The sequence below is a fragment of the Schistocerca americana genome, chromosome 2 (assembly GCF_021461395.2).
Source record: "Schistocerca americana isolate TAMUIC-IGC-003095 chromosome 2, iqSchAmer2.1, whole genome shotgun sequence".
In the NCBI taxonomy this organism is placed as follows: domain Eukaryota; kingdom Metazoa; phylum Arthropoda; class Insecta; order Orthoptera; family Acrididae; genus Schistocerca; species Schistocerca americana.
In genome coordinates this window covers 1,095,628,479-1,095,651,284 of record NC_060120.1, presented here as the reverse complement: position 1 = coordinate 1,095,651,284, position 22,806 = coordinate 1,095,628,479, and the positions used below count along the sequence as shown (strand labels likewise).

Below are 22,806 nucleotides of genomic sequence, written 5' to 3'. Positions count from 1 at the left end.
TCCTCTTAAGTAAATTAGAATATTATGGTGTAGCAGGAAATGCTGCAAAATGGTTCAGATCTTAAATCTCTGGCAGTAAGCAAAGGATATTAGGAAAGAGACATGTATTAAGCAATCTGGCATCATCCAACTGGTAACTAATTACATGTGGGGTCCCACAAGGTTCTATCTTAGGGACCTTACTTTTTTTGTGTATATCAATGACCTTTCATCAGTAACAGATGCCAAGTTTGTTTTGTTTGCCGACGATACAAACATTGCAATAAATAACAAATCAAGTATAGTCTTAGAAAGATCTGCTAATAAAATATTTGTAGACATTAATCACTGGTTCTTAGCCAATTCTTTGTCACCAAACTTTGAAAAGTCACAGTACAAGAAGTTCAGAACTTGTAAGGGGTGCCCCACGAGTATATGCCTAACATATGTGACAAACATATAGAATATATGGACAGTGTTAAATTCTTGGGATTACAGCTCGATGATAAATTCAACTGGGAGGAGCACACCACAGAACTGCTGAAGCGTCTAAACAAATCTCTATTTGCTATGCGAATTCTGTCAGACATAGGGGATATAAAAATGAAAAAGCTGGCATACTATGCTGACTTATACTATATAATGTCATATGGGGTTATTTTTGGGGGTAATTCATCAAGCCAAGCTAAAGTTTGCTGGGCACCAAAACGTGCAATAAGAGGTATATGTGATGTAAACTCAAGAATATACTGGAGAAGCCTGTTTAGGGAACTAGGGATACTAATTACTGATTCCCAATATATTTATTCCTTAATGAAATTTGTCATTAAAAATATCACTTTTTCAAGGCAACAGCTCAGTTCATGGAATCAATGCTAGAAATAAGAATAATCTGCACAAGGATTTAAAGTCACTTACTCTTGTACAAAAAGGTGTGCATTATTCAGGAACACACATTTTCAATAACTTGCCAGCAACCATAAAAAGCTTAACCAATGAAATTCAGTTTAAGAGAAGCGTAAAGGATTTATTGGTGGCCAACTCCTCCTCCTCCATTGATGAAGACCATTTCAACACGGAGAACTTTAGAATATACAAAGGAAAACCATCGAGACAACTGAAAAAGGACAGTGTAATCGACTTTTCATCACCAAACGGAAGAATCAGCACCATCACCGTGAAATCAGCCAACAACCATTCGGGATGGGTTAGTAGACCTGCAGCCAAGTGCCTCCCCAGGTGGCATATCAGGGAATGCCTCCTAGATATAGGTGGTACCGAGGAAATAAATTACTCGGGGCGGACAAAAACTACTAGTAGTGTGTTTCCACAGTGGGCGGCTACAAAAGGCGTCTGTTCCACATGTCAGTGGCGGGCTCAACCAACCTCCTGATCTGGAAAGTCAGGTTGCAACGGCAGCATGCCATATATCCAACTACTAAACATCATGATGGTACAATGAGAAAAATCTCATTACACCGGTCCCCAGTCAGTAGACTGGGATTGTCGTGAGCATCGGATTCCGGTGCTCACAGACATCGTGAGAAGAATCGGAGATTCTCAAACTCCCTTAAGACCATATGCAAACACTACATCGGCACACTCAACGTGAACATACTGATGAAGACAGGAAAGATGAAACAAGTCACAAACAAAGACCATTTCAACACAGAGAACTTAAGAAATACAAAAGGAAAACCATCAAGACAACCGAAAAACCTACGGCTTTTTGGCACAGGATTTGCAGTACACAGGTCCATCACGGACAGCATAATCGACTTTTCGTCACCAAACGAAAGAATCAGCACCATCACAGTGAAATCAACCAACAAATCCTACACAATAATCAATGTACATGCATCGACTAATGACTACAACAGGAAAAACCCAGACTGATGACTTTTGAATGACAATGGAAGAAACTTTCAGGAATATTCCTGCACATAGAGTCAAAATAATACTGGGAGACTTCAACATTAAACTTGGAAAAGAAAAGGAATACATACGTACCACAGGAAAATATACTCCACACAAGGACATGAACAAAAATGGAAAACACCTGATAGACTTTTGGAAAATCCATGACCTCAATGTTATGTCAACAAAATTCAAGAAACCAACACGGAAACTTACACATGGAAATTCCCCAGTGGAAAGCAAGAACTACAAATCGACCAGTCCATAGTTCAGAAAGACTCACAAAAAGAAATTTTGAACATAGACACACGTAAAGGCTACTTCGACTTAGACACCACCTATTACAGATCAGGATTTGTCTTTTGCCCAAGAAAAAGCTCCGGAGAACAAAATTATTGGGCCAGATCCAGAAAACCTTACTTTAAACCAGACACAAATATTAGACTAAATTAAAAGGGAGAAAACGACAGACTGGACACAACTTTCAGGAAGAACTAGCACAAGCACCACACACAAGGAAACACTGTCGGTGGAACCACACATCTGACCAAGCTATTGACCGAGTCAGTGTATGGAAAAAATTTAGTAGCCATAAACAGTCAAGGAAAATCATTCGCAGTGAAAAACAACAGTATGATAAACGGTGACTGATGGAGGTCGAATCGGACTTCACAAAGAACAATACAAGAAACTTCTACAGAACGTTCAGAGAAAATATGACTGGATACCAACCACCCAACTTGTGCCTCAGAAGACCGGATGGAACCCTAGAAACCAATACCAAAAACAATTGTGACATTCTGGCAAAGTACTTTGAAAAACTCAACATGGACACCCCTGTGGAAGAACTGATGACAGAAACGAGTACGTACAATCCAGATAGTGAACCTCCAACTCTAGAAGAAGTTAAAGAAATAATTAAGTCACTCAAGAATCGTAGAGCACCAGGAGAAGACTGCGCCATCGCGGAAATCTGGAAGTTACAAGACCCTGAACTCACCAAAGACATCCACAGGATCTTGGAAGATATCTGGGAGACCATGAAAATTCCTGACGACTGGAAAACTGCCATGATACACCCACTACACAAAAAAGGTGACAAGACTGACCCGAACAACTATTACCGGTCACATACAAGATCCTCTCTAAAGCTTTACTGGACAGACTAGAATGCCATACCAACCACTTGATTGGGGAAGGCTTCCGTAAAGGGTGGTCTTGTGCGGAAGAAATTTGGAACCCTAAAATGATTTTATAACACAGACAGAACCTGATCATTAACTTCGTTGGCTTCAAAAAGGTATATGACTCTATCGACTGAAAACTCTCTTTAAAATTCTAGCTGAATACAAAGTAGACAACAAAACACGGACTATCCTAGAGCAAACCTTGACCAACACGACCTCCAAAATAAAGTTCTGAGGGGAACTATCAGAGCCCTTTGAAATGCGCATAGGTGTCCGACATGGCGATAGCCTCTCACCTCTCCTTTTCAATCTAGTGTTAGATAAGGTAATAAACGAATGGAAAATATCACAACAGGGGATAACCTTGGAAACCTACAGATTAAATTCCTGGCTTTGCAGATGATCTGGCGATTGTCACGAAAGATATAAAAGAAGCTATTGAACAACTACACGAAATCACTTCCAGAACTGGACTACAGATCTCTTACGAAAAGACACATTTTATGAGCACAAAGAAACTCTCAACCCTGAACACAAAGTTCGACATGATTCACAAAACGGCAAACTTCAAGTACCTCGGTGAAAAACAACAAATGAGCGGATGTAACAGAGACTCAAACGAAGAAAGAAAATTTAAACTGGACAAGGCATACAAAGAAATGTGGAATCATTACAACAAGAAGTCTATCTCACAAAAAGGCAAATTACGTCACTACGACACGGTACCTGAAGCACTGTATGCAGCACACCACTCTAATACTAGGGAATACACGTATGAGACAACTAGAAAAAGTAGAACAGAAACTACTTAAGAAAATAACAGCAGTGGAATATGGATCAAAAAACCTACAGAGGAAGTATACAAACTTACGGAGACAATCACAGAAAATATTAGAAAATGCAGACTACAATTCTATGGACACCTATACAGAATGCCATCACACTGACTGACCAAACAGATCTTTGACTGGGTAACCACTAGCAACAACAAATGGGTGGCAGAAGTAAAAAACGAGCTGAACCAACTCAACATCACACCAGACACAATAAACAACAATAAAATTCAGAAACATCATCAAGAAAAGTAAACTACATGAGATACACTGTGACAAATGAACAGGTGTAAAATGGACCGAAGAATGCAAACAAGATCGCAGCCAGAAGATGAAAGAAACATGGGCAACCAAGATGAAGCTAACAAGAAGCATGGGCACGGGACCAGAAACAGAAACACAGCAAGCGAATGAGGGAAGTTCAGGGAGCAAGGAAGGCAACAAACTCAATTGGCCATGTAGTTTAGTCCAACTGCACCCTTTAAGGGCAAAACACTATAATAATAATAATAATAATAATAATAATAATTCCCGTGGAGGCCCGGGAAAAGAATAGGCCTCCGGTATGTTCTGCCAGTCGTAAAAGGCGACGAAAAGAACAAACCACTAATAGGGCTAACCCCCCTTTTAGTGTGATTAGTTGGTTCAGGACAGATCTAAAGAAGCCTCGGACAAGCGCCGTCATGGTTGGGGACGACGCTTGAACCCTATGCGCACCCACAATGGTAACGACACTGCTAGCCAACTGGAAAATGATTCAAATCCAAATAGAGGTGTTTTGCAGGATATGCTTCCTGCAACCACCCTAGAAGGAAAACAAAGACAGAGGATGAGATGGTCAGATGAAGTTAATCGACACCTCATGTTCTGTTATTACCAAGCAACAAATCTAGGAACCAACACAACTGGATACAGATCACAAGTATACACAACATTACCAGATACCCAGAATTAAAATTTTTAACAGAACGACTAGCTGATCAGATCTGTGTAATAATCAAAAATAACAGGATACCCCAGTCAGAATTAGAAAACATCAAACAACAAGTACAACAAATACTGGAACAAAATAATGTGGAATCAGAAGAAGAAGAAGAAAATACAGTAATGGACTCAAACATCCCAGAGCAAACAAACAAAGAACAACACGCATCAATTAAACAGTCAGAGGAAAACGAAATCTTAAGACAGCCACCAGAACAAGCACAAATAGAAGACGAAGTGACACACATGTTAGATATAGAAGAAAAATTTCAGCTGATGTATATAGAATACCCAAAGACACAAATACAGACATTAGACCATTCTTGCATAGACCGCCAAATAACCCACAGGTCGAAACAACAATAAAAACTATCAACACAATCATACACAACAAAATAAATGAAAAAACAACTATGGAAGAGTTACAACTACTGGTTTATATAGGAGCACTCACTACACTAAATAGAGAACAGAACTGACCAACACACAGAAGAAACCCACAAAACCAGCATGGCAACACAGGCTACAGATCAGAACAGAAAAACTGAGAAAAGACATCGGACAGCTAACACAATTTATAAGAAATGAAATATCAGACAAAAAACGAAAAAGGTTACATAAAATCTCTCAACAAGAAGCGATAGAGCAATTAGATGAAAAGAAACAGGAAGTACAACCATTGGCCAAACGACTTAGAAGATACAAAAGAAGTGAAAACAGAAGGAAACAAAACCAAACATTCAATACAAACCAAAATAAATTTTACCAGGCAACAGATAAGACACACATTAAAATAGACAATCCACAGACATGGAACACTTCTGGAGCAACATATGGTCAAATCCGGTACACCATAACAGACATGCACAGTGGATACAAGCAGAAACAGACACATACAATACCACAAATGCCTGAAGTGATAATTTTGCAACATGAAGTCACCCGAGAAATTAATTCTACGCACAATTGGAAAGCCCCTGGAAAAGATAAAATAGCAAATTTCTGGCTAAATAAATTCACCTCAACACATTCACATCTAACTAAATTATTTAACAGTTACATTGCAGACCCATACACAGTCCCTGATACACTTACACATGGAATAACTTACCTGAAACCTAAAGATCAAGCAGACACAGCAAACCCAGCTAAATATCGCCCCATAACATGACTACCAACAATATACAAAATATTAACTTCAGTCATTACACAGAAATTAATGACACATACAACACAGAACAAAATTATAAATGAAGGACGAAAAGGCTGTTGCAAAGGAGCACGAGGATGTAAAGAGCAACTGATAATAGATGCAGAGGTGACATATCAAGCTAAAACTAAACAAAGGTCGCTACACTATGCACACATTGATTACCAAAAAGCTTTTGATAGTGTACCCCACTCATGGTTACTACAAATATTGGAAATATACAAAGTAGATCCTAAATTGATACAGTTCCTAAACATAGTAATGAAAAATTGGAAAACCACACTTAATATCCAAACAAATTTGGAGTAGTGAAATGAAGTAACACAGACCTAGAAGCACTCAATACACTTACACGGTCACAATGCCACAAATATATAATACATCACATACATTCAGCAACTGAAAGATTCACATTAAGCAGAAAGGAAGGAGGAAGGGGATTTATCGACATAAAAAACCTACATTGTGGACAGGTAGACAATTTAAGAAAATTCTTTATAGAACGAGCAGAAACTAGCAAAATACACAAAGCAATCACTCATACAAATACATCGGCTACACCACTGCTATTTCATAACCACTTCTACAACCCTTTAGATGACATAACACCAACAGATGAAGAAAGTAAATTGGAAAAAGAAAACACTACATGGCAAGCATCCGTATCATCTAACACAGCCACACATCGATCAAGATGCATCCAACACATGGCTAAGAAAAGGCAATATATACAGTGAGATGGAAGGATTCATGATTGTAACACAGGATCAAACAATAAACACCAGATATTACAGCAAGCATATTATTAAAGATCCCAATACCACAACAGATAAATGCAGACTTTGCAAACAACAAATAGAAACAGTAGATCACATCACAAGTGGATGTACAATACTAGCAAACACAGAAGACATGACAATGTAGCAAAAATAATACATCAACAGCTTGCCTTACAACATAAACTTATAAAACAACATGTTCCCACATACAAGTATGCACCACAAAATGTACTGGAGAACGATGAATACATATTATACTGGAACAGAACTATTATAACAGATAAAACAACACCACATAACAAAGCTGACATCATACTCACCAATAAAAAGAAGAAATTAACACAACTAATCGAAATATCCATACCCAATACAACAAATATACAAAAGAAAACAGGAGAAAAAAATTGAAAAATACATCCAACTGGCTGAGGAAGTCAAGGACATGTGGCATCAGGATAAATTTGACATCATACCAATTATACTATCAACTACAGGAGTCATACCACACAATATCCACCAGTGCATCAATGCAATACAGCTACATCCAAACTTATATATACAACTACAGAAATCTGTAATTATTGACACTTGTCCAATTACCCGAAAGTTCCTAAAAGCAATGTAACATATACCGTACAGTTAAAAGGAAGTCACGCTTGATCAAGGTCCGCGTCACCTTCCATTTTTAACCAGACATAACGTCTGAGACAAGAAAGAAATAATAATAATAATAATAATAATAATAATAATAAGAAGAAGAAGAAGAAGAAGAATAGTACATTCTAACTTCTGCACCATTTCAGTGACTTAATATATTCATTGTGTGTGTTCCAAATGATTGGAAAAGAGCACAGATAGTCCCAGTCTTCAAGAAGGGTCGTCGAGCAGATGCGCAAAACTATAGACCTATATCTCTTACGGTGATCTCTTGTAGAATTTTAGAACATGTTTTTTGCTCGCGTATCATGTCATTTCTGGAAACCCAGAATCTACTATGTAGGAATCAACATGGATTCCGGAAACAGCGATCGTGTGACACCCAACTCGCCTTATTTGTTCATGAGACCCAGAAAATATTAGATACAGGCTCCCAGGTAGATGCTATTTTTCTTGACTTCCGGAAGGCGTGCGATACAGTTCCGCACTGTCGCCTGATAAACAAAGTAAGAGCCTACGGAATATCAGACCAGCTGTGTGGCTGGATTGAAGAGTTTTTAGCAAACAGAACACAGCATGTTGTTATCAACGGAGAGACGTCTACAGACGTTAAAGTAACCTCTGGCGTGCCACAGGGGAGCGTTATGGGACCATTGCTTTTCACAATATATATAAATGACTTAGTAGATAGTGTCGGAAGTTCCATGCGGCTTTTCGCGGATGATGCTGTAGTATACAGAGAAGTTGCTGCATTAGAAAATTGTAGCGAAATACAGGAAGATCTGCAGCGGATAGGCACTTGGTGCAGGGAGTGGCAACTGACCCTTAACATAGACAAATGTAATGTATTGCGAATACATAGAAAGAAGGATCCTTTATTGTATGATTATATGATAGCGGAACAAACACTGGTAGCAGTTACTTCTGTAAAATATCTGGGAGTATGCGTACGGAACGATTTGAAGTGGAATGATCATATAAAACTAATTGTTGGTAAGGCGGGTACCAGGTTGAGATTCATTGGGAGAGTGCTTAGAAAATGTAGTCCATCAACAAAGGAGGTGGCTTACAAAACACTCGTTCGACCTATACTTGAGTATTGCTCATCAGTGTGGGATCCGTACCAGGTCGGGTTGACGGAGGAGATAGAGAAGATCCAAAGAAGAGCGGCGCGTTTCGTCACTGGGTTATTTGGTAACCGTGATAGTGTTACGGAGATGTTTAATAAACTCAAGTGGCAGACTCTGCAAGAGAGGCGCTCTGCATCGCGGTGTAGCTTGCTCGCCAGGTTTCGAGAGGGTGCGTTTCTGGATGAGGTATCGAATATATTGCTTCCCCCTACTTATACTTCCCGAGGAGATCACGAATGTAAAATTAGAGAGATTAGAGCGTGCACGGAGGCTTTCAGACAGTCGTTCTTCCCGCGAACCATACGCGACTGGAACAGGAAAGGGAGGTAATGACAGTGGCACGTAAAGTGCCCTCCGCCACACACCGTTGGGTGGCTTGCGGAGTATCAATGTAGATGTAGATATATACAAACAAAGATGATGTGACTTACCAAACGAAAGTGCTGGCAGGTCGATAGACACACAAACATACACACAAAATTCAAGCTTTCGCAACAAACGGCTGCTTCATCAGGAAAGAGGGAAGGAGAGGGAAAGATGAAAGGATGTGGGTTTTAAGGGAGAGGGTAAAGAGTCATTCCAATCCCAGGAGCGGAAAGACTTACCTTAGGGGGAAAAAAGGACAGGTATACACTTGTTGTAACATTACAAACGTTTCACCCGCAGATTTTCCTAGTTTGAAACAAAATTTGATGTTAACACGCTGTTCTTTCTGTACACTCAACATTTTCCGACGCACAGACAAAACGTCAACTACTTAAAACAGACGCCACGGGCAGACTGAGTGCAGGAGGCAGATGAAACTCGAGCAGTAGGCAGAGCGAGAGTCAAGTGACAGGCGCCGCGCGCGCGCGCACACACACACGCCCACACACACACACACACACACACACATGATGAAGCAACCGTTTGTAGCAAAAGCTTGAATTTTGTGTGTATGTTTGTGTGTCTATCGACCTGCCAGCGCTTTAGTTTGGTAAGTCTCATCGTCTTTGTTTTTAGATATATTTTTCCCACGTGGAATGTTTCCCCCATATATATATATATATATATATATATATATATATATATATATAAACAAAGATGAGGTGACTTACCGAACAAAAGCACTGGTAGGTCGATAGACACACAAACAAACACAAACATACACACAAAATTCAAGCTTTCGCAACAAACTGTTGCCTCATCACGAAAGAGGGAATTAGAGGGAAAGACAAAAGGAAGTGGGTTTTAAGGGAGAGGGTAAGGAGTCATTCCAATCCCGGGAGCGGAAAGACTTACCTTAGGGGGAAAAAAGGATGGGTGCGCACGCGCGCACGCACGCACGCACGCACACACACACACACACACACACAGACATATTTGAAATATATATATGTATGTGTGTGTGTGTGTGTGTGTGTGTGTGTGTGTGTGTGTGTGTGTGTGTTTGCGCGAGCGCGAGTGTATACCCGTCCTTTTTTCCCCCTGAGGTAAGTCTTTCCGCTCCCGGGATTGGAATGACTCCTTACCCTCTCCCTTAAAACCCACTTCCTTTCGTCTTTCCTTCTCCTTCCCTCTTTCCTGATGAGGCAACAGTTTGTTGCGAAAGCTTGAATTTTGTGTGTATGTTTGTGTGTCTGTCGACCTGCCAGCACTTTCATCTGGTAAGTCAAATCATCTTTGTTTTTATATAGTAGTACTTCTGTTATATGTTTATTGCCTTATAAATAAATAAAACTTTTTTTTAATTTAGTGCATTAATGCGATCTTAGTAAATGATTGATTGTAAAATGATTATTTCATGTAGTGTTAATTTTAAAAAATGACGATCATTCCACTTGGGACCGTGGAAGGCACAGTAGCTTATTTGTTTCAGTTGTAAATATTTGCCATGTATTATTGTTTTTCTGACATGTTCTACATCTTGGAGGACCTCCTCACTATGGACCAATTGGAATCAAAGTAAATCTTATCTACTTCAAGCAAGGTTTGACCTTTGTCCATTCCTTTTAGTGTATAATTCTGTTAGATCCTTGTATGTATAAAGTCCCTTCCCACAATCAGGGTAAGCTAATCTATATGCACCTGTATGTGGGATTTTAGTAACTACAAATAGCCCAGTGTACAAAAGCTGTCATTTATTATTGTGCTTCCCCTGTTTCATACTTATAGTGTGCTTTTGTAGTAATACCTCTTGTCTACTTGAAATTTTGCAGTGCATGCTAATCTTTTGTCATACGACTTTTTCCTGTTCCCTTTTCCTCCAAATTAAGCAAACCTGATGGACTTTTACTTCAAGTGACATCTCTCCCATTGGAATCTTGGGCAATGATTATTCCTATTCACCAACTTCTCTCCTTTCAAACATCAGTTCAACAGGTGTAAAACTGGATGAAGTGTGTTGTAAGTCGATAATGATTTGTTGCAATGGTGAGACGAACTCAAACCATGTGTGCTTTTGCGGTGTATAGGTGCATATAAACCTGTTAAATTCTCCGAATATCCTTTCTTTCGGGTTCCCTCAGGGTTAAATCTGGATACTAATATGTTTTTTTCTTGTTTGTGTTAGTGAATTCCTTACATCTATTGCTTACAAAGTATGATGCACCGTCTGTTAACAATATCTTGGCTTCCCCATTCTCAGTAAATCTTCTGTAATCCTCTTAATAACGGAACCTGGAGGGGGGGGGGGCATACAACATTCTTTTTGAGGGACACTACTGAGAAAGTTTAGTGCAGAATGATTGTAATGCCAGCAACATACATTTCGGGTAAGGACCACAAAGATAAGATATGAGAAATTAGGGCTCATACGAAGGTGTATAGATAGTCATTTTTCCCTCACTACTTGTGAGTGGAACTCAGGAAGGAAATGGCGAGTATTGGAACAAGATACTCTCCACCACGCACTGTACGGTTGCTTGTAGAGTGCGTACATAGATGTACATTTCTAGATTTCCGGAAGTAATGGAGCAGGCACACTGGTAGTATCCAATTATTGAACACTTCACACTTTGTGACACTGAACACAGTTGTATTCTCTGTAACATTGCCAAATACCAATTTCTGAGCCATATCTTTTCAAATCTGGATGCCTTCCAATCACAGGCAAGTATAAAAAGATTCACTGAGAATGACATGCCGTAAATGAAACGAGGTCAGAGTAATGTAAACAAATTTATTGTACAAAAAATAACACAAAAGGCATACATTTCAAATCGGTGATGCAATTTCAGTTATTTACAATTTATACATTAATTTGTAACAATATTTTGTCATAGTATTTGCAATAAAAGCAAAAAGTCACAATCAATGTGCCAAATGAAAAATTTTTATTGTTTAAACACTTAACATTTTTTATAAACTGGTTTGTTTTTGGGTGCTAAGGCACCCGAAAAACATGCCTCGAACACACAGAGAAAACAACAGGAATCAAATATTTTAGTAACATTTCCCCTACAGAGCAGGGTGAGTTTCAGCAGTCATCTCTCTGAAGTATGGAAGATTATTGTAACGAGATAAGTGGAAACAAACAAAACCATTCTCCTGGCTGGAGGTGGCTCGTGGATGGTACATTTAAAAAGATTGCATATCCACATTTGTGTGTGTGTGTGTGTGTGTGTGTGTGTGTGTGTTCACTGAAAGGAGTGAAAGTTAGTCCAAATGCCCCTGTGTGGAATACATTTATTTGTAGATGGTTGGTTGCCTGCCCACATTTATTTTTCCCTGCTTTAGGATATAATATAACCGGGCAGCAGTAGAGAGAAGACAGAATGAAATAAGAAGTGGAACAGTCTAACTGGCCGGGGGAGGCAAGAATACTGAGAGCATGGTCTGTTAAAATAGGGCCAGCAGTAACATGAGGGTATGGGAGGGCCTATGATGGTAAACACTGAAAAAAAAAAATCATTACTTGTCAGACAAGACTAATAAGCCAGTAGGAAGTGGATTTTATTATAATGAGCCCTTGGAAATTAAAGCACTTTTTTACTACAGGAAGATGTGCAATCACAATGCAAATAAGATTTACTTGGTGTAAAACAAGAAAGATGGGGAAAACCATCAGTATATGCAGTTTATAGGTTTATAGTAAAGAGTGCATTTTGATTTGTTGTTTTTGTTTGCTCTGAAGATTCAGAGAGCTACAGAATGTTAATCTCCGTACCTAGTGCACATTTCAGAGCAGACACAAAGCAAATCCTCGCATTATTGGAGGAAGTTTCACATCTTTGGACCATTTTTCTCTACCAGATTGAATTTAGAAATTTCCTTTTTGTACTGGCATGTAGCTGGGCCTCTAAATCTGTGAAACAACTGAGCTCATTTCACTTGGACGAGCTACTAGTGCAGGAGATAAACCACAATAGCCTTACAATGAATTTACATCATTGTTCAGTGTCCTCGGACATAAGCCATTGCAAGGAATCAGTGTTTAATAATATGTGTACAGAAACACTTCTGGAAAAACTTCGTACAAATCTAATAACAGTGAATACCAGAGAAAGTCATCTTGAACTTTTATACATGTTACCCATTATTATTAATATACGTCATGAATGTATCATTTGATTTCTTCACACTTTGAGAAAGAGTTACTCAACATATTTAGCTCATTTCTCCATAGTGAAATATGCCCCGATTGCAGGAAGCAATATGAGTAAATCAGTTCAATATGAAATGAAAAACACAGGGGAGAGAAGTGCCAGTGTTTATATGAAATGAGATCTTACCTTTGTCATGTGCTTTACTAGTGTTTTACAAAGGAACTAACAACTTCTGAAAGCTAGACAGTGTGGCCCTCTTACTATACATCTCATCTACTACAGGCAAGGACTGGCCAGCAATCCTGTCTCACTTAGTTTCCTCCTCTGATGCAAGACAGTTTCATGTGAGGTGAATAAAAATACATGTAAACAAATTAAAAAGTTATAACAAACTTACATACTACCATCTGACTGTGTTATATATTAATCCGATTTGTTGCATTCCAGTGTCCATTATCACAGCTGCTTATAGTAAAAAATTTTCCACGATTAACAATCACCAAGAGCACACCAAATGGCGTAAGTGACATCATTAAGAAATGCACCTGATTCCAATACTATTAAGAACACAAAATACACAACTTTCTATATGATAAGTAAAAAATTTCAAACATTGCAGTTGAATTTATTTTATAAATATGAAAGAAAACATTAAAAAGCTTAATTGTAACTGATATAATAGATGACAATGCATTTATTTATGGAATAAAAGTATCTCGTCAGACAGACTTTCCTCCAATTTTGTTAATAAGTACTAATGTGAATACACCTTTCTTATAATAATAATAATTTTAGCACTCTGTGTTAAATTGCATACAACAATTTCTCAGATTCATTTAGTGAAAAACTTCTTATAAAACTTACATAGCACAAAGATATGCCTCAACTCCACAATTAAAACTGAAAGGCTTCGGACATGAACCAATAACAATGTCGGCCAACGCAATTTGATGCATTTCAGAAAGTTCTTTCAACTCTGAAGTATCGGAAATTTTAGCCTGAAATGCAACACCCTGTTGACAGTGGCTTTTGTGGAGGCACTTTTGGACTGTTTTAGGGTGATCTACACCATTTGGGTAACAATACAGCCACACATACAGGACGGTAGACTTAAATTTTTATACAAAATTTACTACTTCTCTTTGTCTTGTGACTCGCATGTCTTTGAGGTTTCACCTTTTATACTAGAACTGCCTAGTGTTATCTCAGAAATTTTGTGAGCTTCTTCCACAGAATCTACCGATTTCAGTTCACTATTGTTTATGTTTTTCTCAGAAGCAGCTTGCTTAATTTGACAATCAATTCCAACAACAGGCTCATCAACATGTTTAATGGGATAATTATGAATTATCTGTATCACTGGTTGAGGAGAATGTCCACGGTTAATGACTGCTATTTCAGTATTTGGTTTTCCAACCACCTGCAACAAGAATAGAATAATCATGAACTAAAATATAAAAATGCAGAATTAGTTTTTTATTAGTATCAGCAGCAATTTGTTTGAAATTTCTTCTTTTGCAAATGATGTGATGATGAATATGTAGAGTGCTCAACAATGCATAGTGAAATAAGAGTAGTTATGATATAAAATGCAAGCACTGAAATTCCCTGTTCCTTTTCTTGATTTGCTGTTATAATGCAAATGCACTTACTGAACAACTTTCAGCTGATAACAAAATTGAGGACATACCATACAAGAGTAAAATTCAATTTCTGTCCCCTTAAAGGATCATATACTATTGGGATATGCACTTTCAAACAGCTATTCGGTTCCTCCTTTCAATCATCACAAACACCAAAATGAGAGCTTTCAATAGACACGACAGCAAAACAACTGAAATCGCTCAACAAAGGCAAGATGCATACAATTACAGGACTACATTGGTAATGGGATTTTGTTTTAGACTTTCATAACAGGTTTTGTGCTTGCACATTAACATCTTTCTGGACAACCAAAAATATTTTGCACAGGAATCTCTCAGTTTCCGCCAACAACAGCCTTTTAAAACCAATCTCATTCCATCTACCCACAAGAGAGATGCTCAGGTGGATGCCCCATTCTTCAACTTCCTGAAGGGATTCTTCACAGATCACACTGTCGTCTAAGGAACAAAATGTCAATCTACGGAATATCAGACCAGCTCTGTAATTTGACTGAAGAGTTCCCTGCAGAGAGAATACACACAGAAATGTCTAAGCACGGAAGTAGCATCAGAGCTGTCCCACAGGTGTGTCGGTCGAGAGGTAGCTCTCGTACCTGCAGCAGAGTTGACACAGCTTCTCATCAAATGTAACTTACCTTATATTTCACCACTTTTCTTTAGCTTCAACTCCTATACTTTGTGCATGTCTGTATTTATCAGACTGTCTTTACTACAGGTAGGAAGTGTGACTGCTGTGTTCAGATGAGAGCTGAGCTGGTGACCCTTCACAGTGTCGGCTTCAGTCACACAGTTCGAGACTGTTGCCAACGAATAGTCATCTCTGTGTGTGTGTGTGTGTGGGGGGGGGGGGGGGGGGGGTGGCAGACGCAGAGATCCGCGATCCCTCACCCGTGGACGAACGGGAGGTCTTTCCGAGGTACGGCTAGCAGTGAATGACTTTCCGAGTGACCCAACCGGAGGGCCTCCCCGGTTCGTCTGACCAGCAGGTTCACACGCCGTCTGCATTTGAAGTCCCCGAGCCGGACAAAGTCGCAGAGGGTGGTATTACTGGTAGTTGGAAACTCTGATGTTAGGCACGAAATGAGGCCCTCTTAGGGATACGTCGATGAAGGAGGGGAAGGAGTCATTCCAGATGCCGTGAAGAGCACGGGGTGTAGCTAACTGCAGGTGGTGTCTCGTGTCGGTACTAACATAACGTATCGCTTTAGATAGGAAGCGATTCTAGTTTCGGGCGGATAGCTGAAGTATTAAAGACTGCCAGTTTTGCTTCCCAGATGGTGACGAAGCTCACTATTTGTAGCACCGCGAACAGAACGGACCGTGGTCCTCCCCTAGAGTGTCGAGCGAAGGGTCCGAATTGGAGGCTCGGGTAGTTCTTCGACCGCGTAGGCGGCAGATTCCTCGACTCGCATCGTAGGGTCGCGGGTTTCCGGGTTCAACCGAATACGTCGGGAGTCCACTACGTGCAGGAAGTGGGTAGAAGGGGCTGAATGGAGGGGATTAGGTAGTTTTTAGGATAGAAGATCTCACAAAAGTGCAGGAAGAGCTTCAGTTTCTAAGGGTGCAGGGGAAACACGGGAAGTGGGTAGGTATCAATATTGTAACTGTAAACTGTCATAGCTGTGTTGGAAAAGAACCAGAATTCCTAGTGGTAATAGAAAGCACTGAATCTCAAGTCATTCCAGGTATGGAAAGTGAGCTACAGCTAGCAATAAATTCAGCCAAAATTTTTAAAAAGTATCTAACTGTGTTTGGAAAGGATAGATTAAATGCAGTGGGTGTGTAGTGATACATCCTAATTCTCGAATGAGAGGTATCGTGCGTAAATTTTCCTGACAGTAGTCGATAAGTGATTAGCATCCCACTGTTCGGAGGTGTCTTAAATCACAGGTGCTGATACCACAGCTAATGATTCAGTTACTGTACTGAAGTGGATAGCAGTCAGATGACCCTGCCTGGCGAGTTGGAAATAGGAGTTCCATGGAGGGGGCAGTGTGGAGCAAGGAGCTCCGTGAAATCTAATAATATAAAATGTCAAAGATAATAAATGTAGTGTAATTGTTAATTATCAACTTGAATACCAAATCTGGCTCTGAGCACTATGGGACTCAACTTCAGAGGTCATCAGTCCCCTAGAACTTAGAACTAGTTAAACCTAACTAACCTAAGGACATCACACACATCCACGGCTGAGACAGGATTCGAACCTGCGACCATAGCGCCTAGAACCGCACAGCCACTCCGGCCGGTGAATATCAGATGTGTTATGTATGTAGTATAGGGAGACAGTATACAAGTTGGTAGCTGTGATCATTTATCATGTACGGAGTTGTAATTTTGAAGATAATGACAGTGAATTGCATATATCTTCTTATTTAAGTAGTAGAGTGAAAGAATGAGAAGAATTTTCAGCAGCTTTATCTGCAGCCTGTGAACCAAGACGAAGGAAGAAGGCACACTGATTCAGGGCACAGACAATCTGGACCCCAATTAAAGATACTTAATGGGGACTGAGTATTCAGTAAGCAAAATTCACTGTATGTAACGTGAGTGTTCAGGTGGCAACTTATTTTGGTGTTTGGTGAGTGAGGAAGTATAACAAACCATCACACAGCTCAAGCCAACCTGGAACACTCCAGGTGGTGGAGTATTTATTGCTGTCAGAAATAGTTGACGAATTTCATTTACTGTAACAGCCGAGTTCACTTTGTAACCTTGTTTTTTCAGCAGTATCTCTAAAACTGCTTCTTCTCTGATTTAATCTCCTTGTTCATCTGTTAAGTTTTGTCTGAATTTGTTCATTTTCTTCTATTGTGAAGATAAACACACTTCCCCCTCATCTTTTTCACTTCTTTTCTGCACTTTGTTTCCTTCTTTTGTCAGTTTACCACTGGCAAGAACTACGTTTTGGCATTCTGTTAAATATTAATACTTCATAATACACTACAACTGCACTACCTTAAACAATTCACTTTCACTCAAATTTAGTTCCGTATCACTTTTGCTTTTCCTCGAGCCACTCAAATCAGTTTTCGGACGTGTACTGATATGTGTCATCGCCTATGTATACCCACCTGAAATCATCCTATTCTTTAATGTAACCACCACCACCACCACCACCTGGTGAAAGGTAACATTCTTCCAATGTTTCTGAGAGGTATAATAGTGTTACTCCTCATCGTGAAGGGGGCAATCTGGTACGATTTTAGATCACAGTTTGTAGTGATTAAGGGAACTCTGACAGCACAAAGATACATCAAGTACGTACCACGTCCTCACGTGTTACCTCCGACGTGACAGTATTGTGATGCCATTTTTCGACAGGACTAAGCACACCCACACACAGCACGCACCTCCACAAACTGTGTTATCCTCACAGCTAGTGAGATCACCACACCTGTCCCTGGTAGAACATGCCTGGGAGCAGCTCAGGTGTTAGCTGCACCTGTGCACCAGTATTCAGGATATCTAGGACCAGTTATGACAGTTGTCAACCACCTCACCTCAGGAGAGGATACGATGACTTTCTGATGACTTTCCCAACCAAATTGGTGAACGAATCTACACCAGAGATGGTGCTTCACTGCTTTTGTCATGTGGAGTATTTCTGTTAGAAATAAGCTGCCACCCACTCAGCTCTCCTCGTGTGGTACACAACGTCGAAGTGGAGAGCTGCATTTTAGCAGAAAGGCTTCTGTCGAGGTATGAGGGAGACACTCAACTTTAACACTTAATTGATTGTTTACTTTTTCACATAAATATTTCTCTTGTTTATAAATACTTTGCTCCGACATTGATAAAATTTGCACCAGGTCAGATTTAACACTAGTATTAAAGCACTGGAAAATGCAAAGTATATACACGGTGTACATAAAGTTCGGGAACACTTTCGATTATTTATTGGACAAGAACTAAACATTGTACAGGTGTCACACATATCGCATTCTGAACAGAAATTCAAAGCTTTTTTTTTTTACAAACATTCGATATGCGAACCGTGAGTGACCTGGCAAATGTCAATACAATAATCGAATTCTTGCCATACTCGTCCCAACATGGTATCGTCGACTGTGGCAGTCACTTCCCGTATTCTCTCCCGGACACTTCCCGTATTCTCTCCCGGAGCTCTGCTACATCACGTGGTAGAGGCAGTAAATGGCCTTCCTTGTTGGTGGCTCTGTACCGGACTTTGTTCTACACATCCCTTTAACAGCTGTAGCACAATTGTTTTTGTCAAACTCCAACACACAGAAAGCTCACTCCGCACCTGAACTCAATGCGTTTGTGACTAGCGCCGACTATCGGCAAATTACCAAACTACACTATGGGGGAGGGAGGAAAAAAAAAAGCTTACGGGGTTTCTCCTCAAAATGACATACGTATGATATCTGTACAATGTTTGGTTCTTGTGCAATAAATAATCTAAACTGTTCCCGGACTTTATGTACACCCCCATATTTCTTCTGCAGGAAATAAGTTGCTTTACTTATTAATAAACAAGAATTTCTCAATTTGACCTACCTCAAATGGTAGGGAGGTGGAAGAAAAAGCTTTTATGCCGTACCTGATTTTGTGCAGCAGGTTCCAGTACTGCCGGCATCCTCTCAGTGTGCGGTTCAGCGCTGCCTTTCATTCCGAGTGAGATGTGCTTATTCCCGACACTGAAGTTTCTACCAAAAATCCCAGCACAGAATATTGTGATGACGTAAATTACAACGAAAACCGCAATTACGAACACAAACAGTCCGTACAGCATCGAATGTGATTCTAAAAATAACAAAAGACCTCAATTATCAGCAATAACAGCACTATAGCAATACATGAAACTAAACTAGTCACCCGTAATAGTGAATCTAATGGTGTCTTAAGTTAAACAGTGAAAACTCCTGGTAGAAATATCAACAATGTAGGAAAAGGAAGATTACTAAACATAAAAAGAGATATGTCACGTAGTAGACAAGCACAATTAACAGCTTTCGGCCACAGCCTACATCAGTAAAACACACATGTGCACACACACAGGAACTGTGGAAGCAGACACCTAATAAGCAGTCTTTGAATATGATGGCTTCACTTATTCTGCCCCCCCTCCTCCCCCCCCCCCCCCCCTTCCGCCCCAAAAAAAGGGGTGTGAATCCAGGATGATGTCACAGACGATCAGCACAAGGTGCAAAAAATGTCAGCTCTTTAGAATGTGTCGTCTCAACGAATCCTTTCTTTTAGTCAAATTATGCCAGAAATTTATTTTCTCCTCAACTTTAATCAGTAACACCGCATTGGCCACATGACCTCCCCATCTAATCTTCAGCATTATTCTGCACCTTCCCATTTCAAAAGCTATTTTCTTGTTTGAACTGCTTGCTGACCATGTTTCACTTGGGTACACGCTTGCATTCCAGACAAATACATTCAGGAAGACTTTGTAACATTTGAATTCATATTTGACATTGACAGATTTCTCGACCTCAGAAATCAGCAGTTCTGACAGAATGTTCTCTACTCCAGGAGCCTTGGTGTGGCTTATATCTTTTGGTGCTCTGTCAATTCTTTTTGGAGTCTCATATCTCCCATCTCATCTTCTACATCCTCTTCCCTTTCTATAATACTGCCTTCAGGTTCATATCCCTTGTACTCCTTCCACCTTTCAGCTTTCCCTTTTTCCCCACCTTGTGGTGTATGATTCTATATTCTTATACTTGCCTCCTAGCCATTCTCGATTTGCTATTTTGCACTTCCTGTGAATGCCATTTTTTAGATGTTTGTATTCCCTTTTCAGCTGCTTCACTTGAAGTACTTTTATATTTTCCAATTTCATCAATTAGATTCAGTATCTCTTGTGATATCAAGTGATATCTAATAGGCCTTATCTTTTTAGCTATTTTATCCTCTGCTAAGTTCACTGTTTCATCTCTTGTGGCTGCCTGTTCATCATCTACTGTATTCTTTTCTCCCATTCCTGTCAATTGTCGGCCTAATGCTCCCACTGAAACTCTCAACAGCCTCCGATTCTTTCTGTTTATCCAGGCCCCATATCTCCTTAATATCTTAGATTTTTGGAATTTCTTCAGTTTAAATCTGCTACTGATAACCTCAAATTGTGCCCCTTAAAATGTATTATAGTTGCGGATCTGGTTCCGAAATCCCCATCTCACCATTACATAATCAATCTGGAACATTCCCATGACTCCAGATCTCTTTCTCACGATTCTTAAACCAAGTGTTAGCAATGATTAAATTAAGCTCTCTGTACAATTTTACCAGGTGGATTCCTACTTCATTCCTTTCTCCCCAGCTCACATAAACCTAGTATTTTTCTTTTTCTTCCTATTTCTACTACCAAATTCCACTCCATCACAAATTTTCATCTCTGTCAACTATTACGTAATGTCTTATCTCATACTTATCTTGAATCTGCAGAGATAGTTGGTATATAAATTTGTATTATTGTGGTGGGTGTTCGCTTTGTGCCCATCTTGGCTGTGACAATGTGTTCACTGTGCTGTTCATAGCAGCTTACCCACATTCTTGTTTTCTTATCCATTGTTAGACCTAATCCTGCATTAGCCCTGTTTGATTTTTTATTTATAACCCTTCACTCACCTGATGAGAAGCCGTGAAAAAGCAGGTCGACTCCCGTAATGGTGTTTTGTAGGCAGTCCTATTTCACATATTTAGGTCTATACAAAATGTTTGCCAATTTTCTTTTCAAAATTGCGATGTTAGAGTTCCTACATTAATCAAATGTTATACAAATTATCACGTTTGTAGAAACAAATCCCTACAAAAAGTTACTATAATCACTTCAGTTGTTGGCCTCGTTTCAATGAGGAGACCATTGGTTTTATCAGGAATGGTGGCAATCGAAAGTTAAATTTCATACATGCCAATTAGAGCTAAATTGCTGTAAATTTCTGGGATCTGTTGGTATACTTTTGATTGCCCGATTTTCTTTAACCAGCTGACCCTCATATTGATGAGCAGGAATGCCTGATTAAAATTACCAAATTATTAATAACTACATTTCAATACACAATATGGATCTCATGGTCATAAACCCGAGAGTCCCAACTGCTTAAGCACAATTTAGTACTGCATATTCTAATAGACGCTGCTCATGAGAAATAATATATAAACAAATAATACTAATAATAAAGCCCATGGAGATCAGAACCAACCAACACACAGAAGAAACCCATAAAATCAGCATGGCAACACAGGCTACAGATCAGAATAGAAAAACTGAGAAAAGACATCGGACAGCTAACACAATTTATAAGAAATGAAATATCAGACAAAAAACGAAAAAGGTTACATAAAATCTCTCAACAAGAAGCGATAGAGCAATTAGATGAAAAGAAACAGGAATTACAACCATTGGCCAAACGACTTAGAAGATACAAAAGAAGTGAAAACAGAAGGAAACAAAACCAAACATTCAATACAAACCAAAATAAATTTTACCAGACAACAGATAAGACACACATTAAAATAGACAATCCACAGACATGGAACACTTCTGGAGCAACATATGGTCAAATCCGGTACACCATAACAGACATGCACAGTGGATACAAGCAGAAACAGACACATACAATACCACAAATGCCTGAAGTGATAATTTTGCAACATGAAGTCACCCGAGAAATTAATTCTACGCACAATTGGAAAGCCCCTGGAAAAGATAAAATAGCAAATTTCTGGCTAAATAAATTCACCTCAACACATTCACATCTAACTAAATTATTTAACAGTTACATTGCAGACCCATACACAGTCCCTGATACACTTACACATGGAATAACTTACCTGAAACCTAAAGATCAAGCAGACACAGCAAACCCAGCTAAATATCGCCCCATAACATGACTACCAACAATATACAAAATATTAACTTCAGTCATTACACAGAAATTAATGACACATACAACACAGAACAAAAT

At 39.3% G+C, this 22,806-nt stretch overlaps 1 protein-coding gene across 1 annotated transcript in view; it reads right to left on the bottom strand.

The window, feature by feature from the left end:
• Positions 1-11,822: 11,822 nt before the first annotated feature.
• LOC124596503 overlaps positions 11,823-22,806 on the bottom strand; it is a 174,087-nt gene continuing 163,103 nt past the window's right edge. The window contains exons 7-8 of the mRNA XM_047135661.1: positions 19,431-19,633; positions 11,823-14,622 (exon numbers count right to left, since the gene is read on the bottom strand). Of these exons, the coding sequence (XP_046991617.1) occupies positions 14,335-14,622; positions 19,431-19,633 (491 nt within the window). The 3' untranslated portion in view covers positions 11,823-14,334. The remainder of the gene's footprint in view (positions 14,623-19,430; positions 19,634-22,806) is intronic.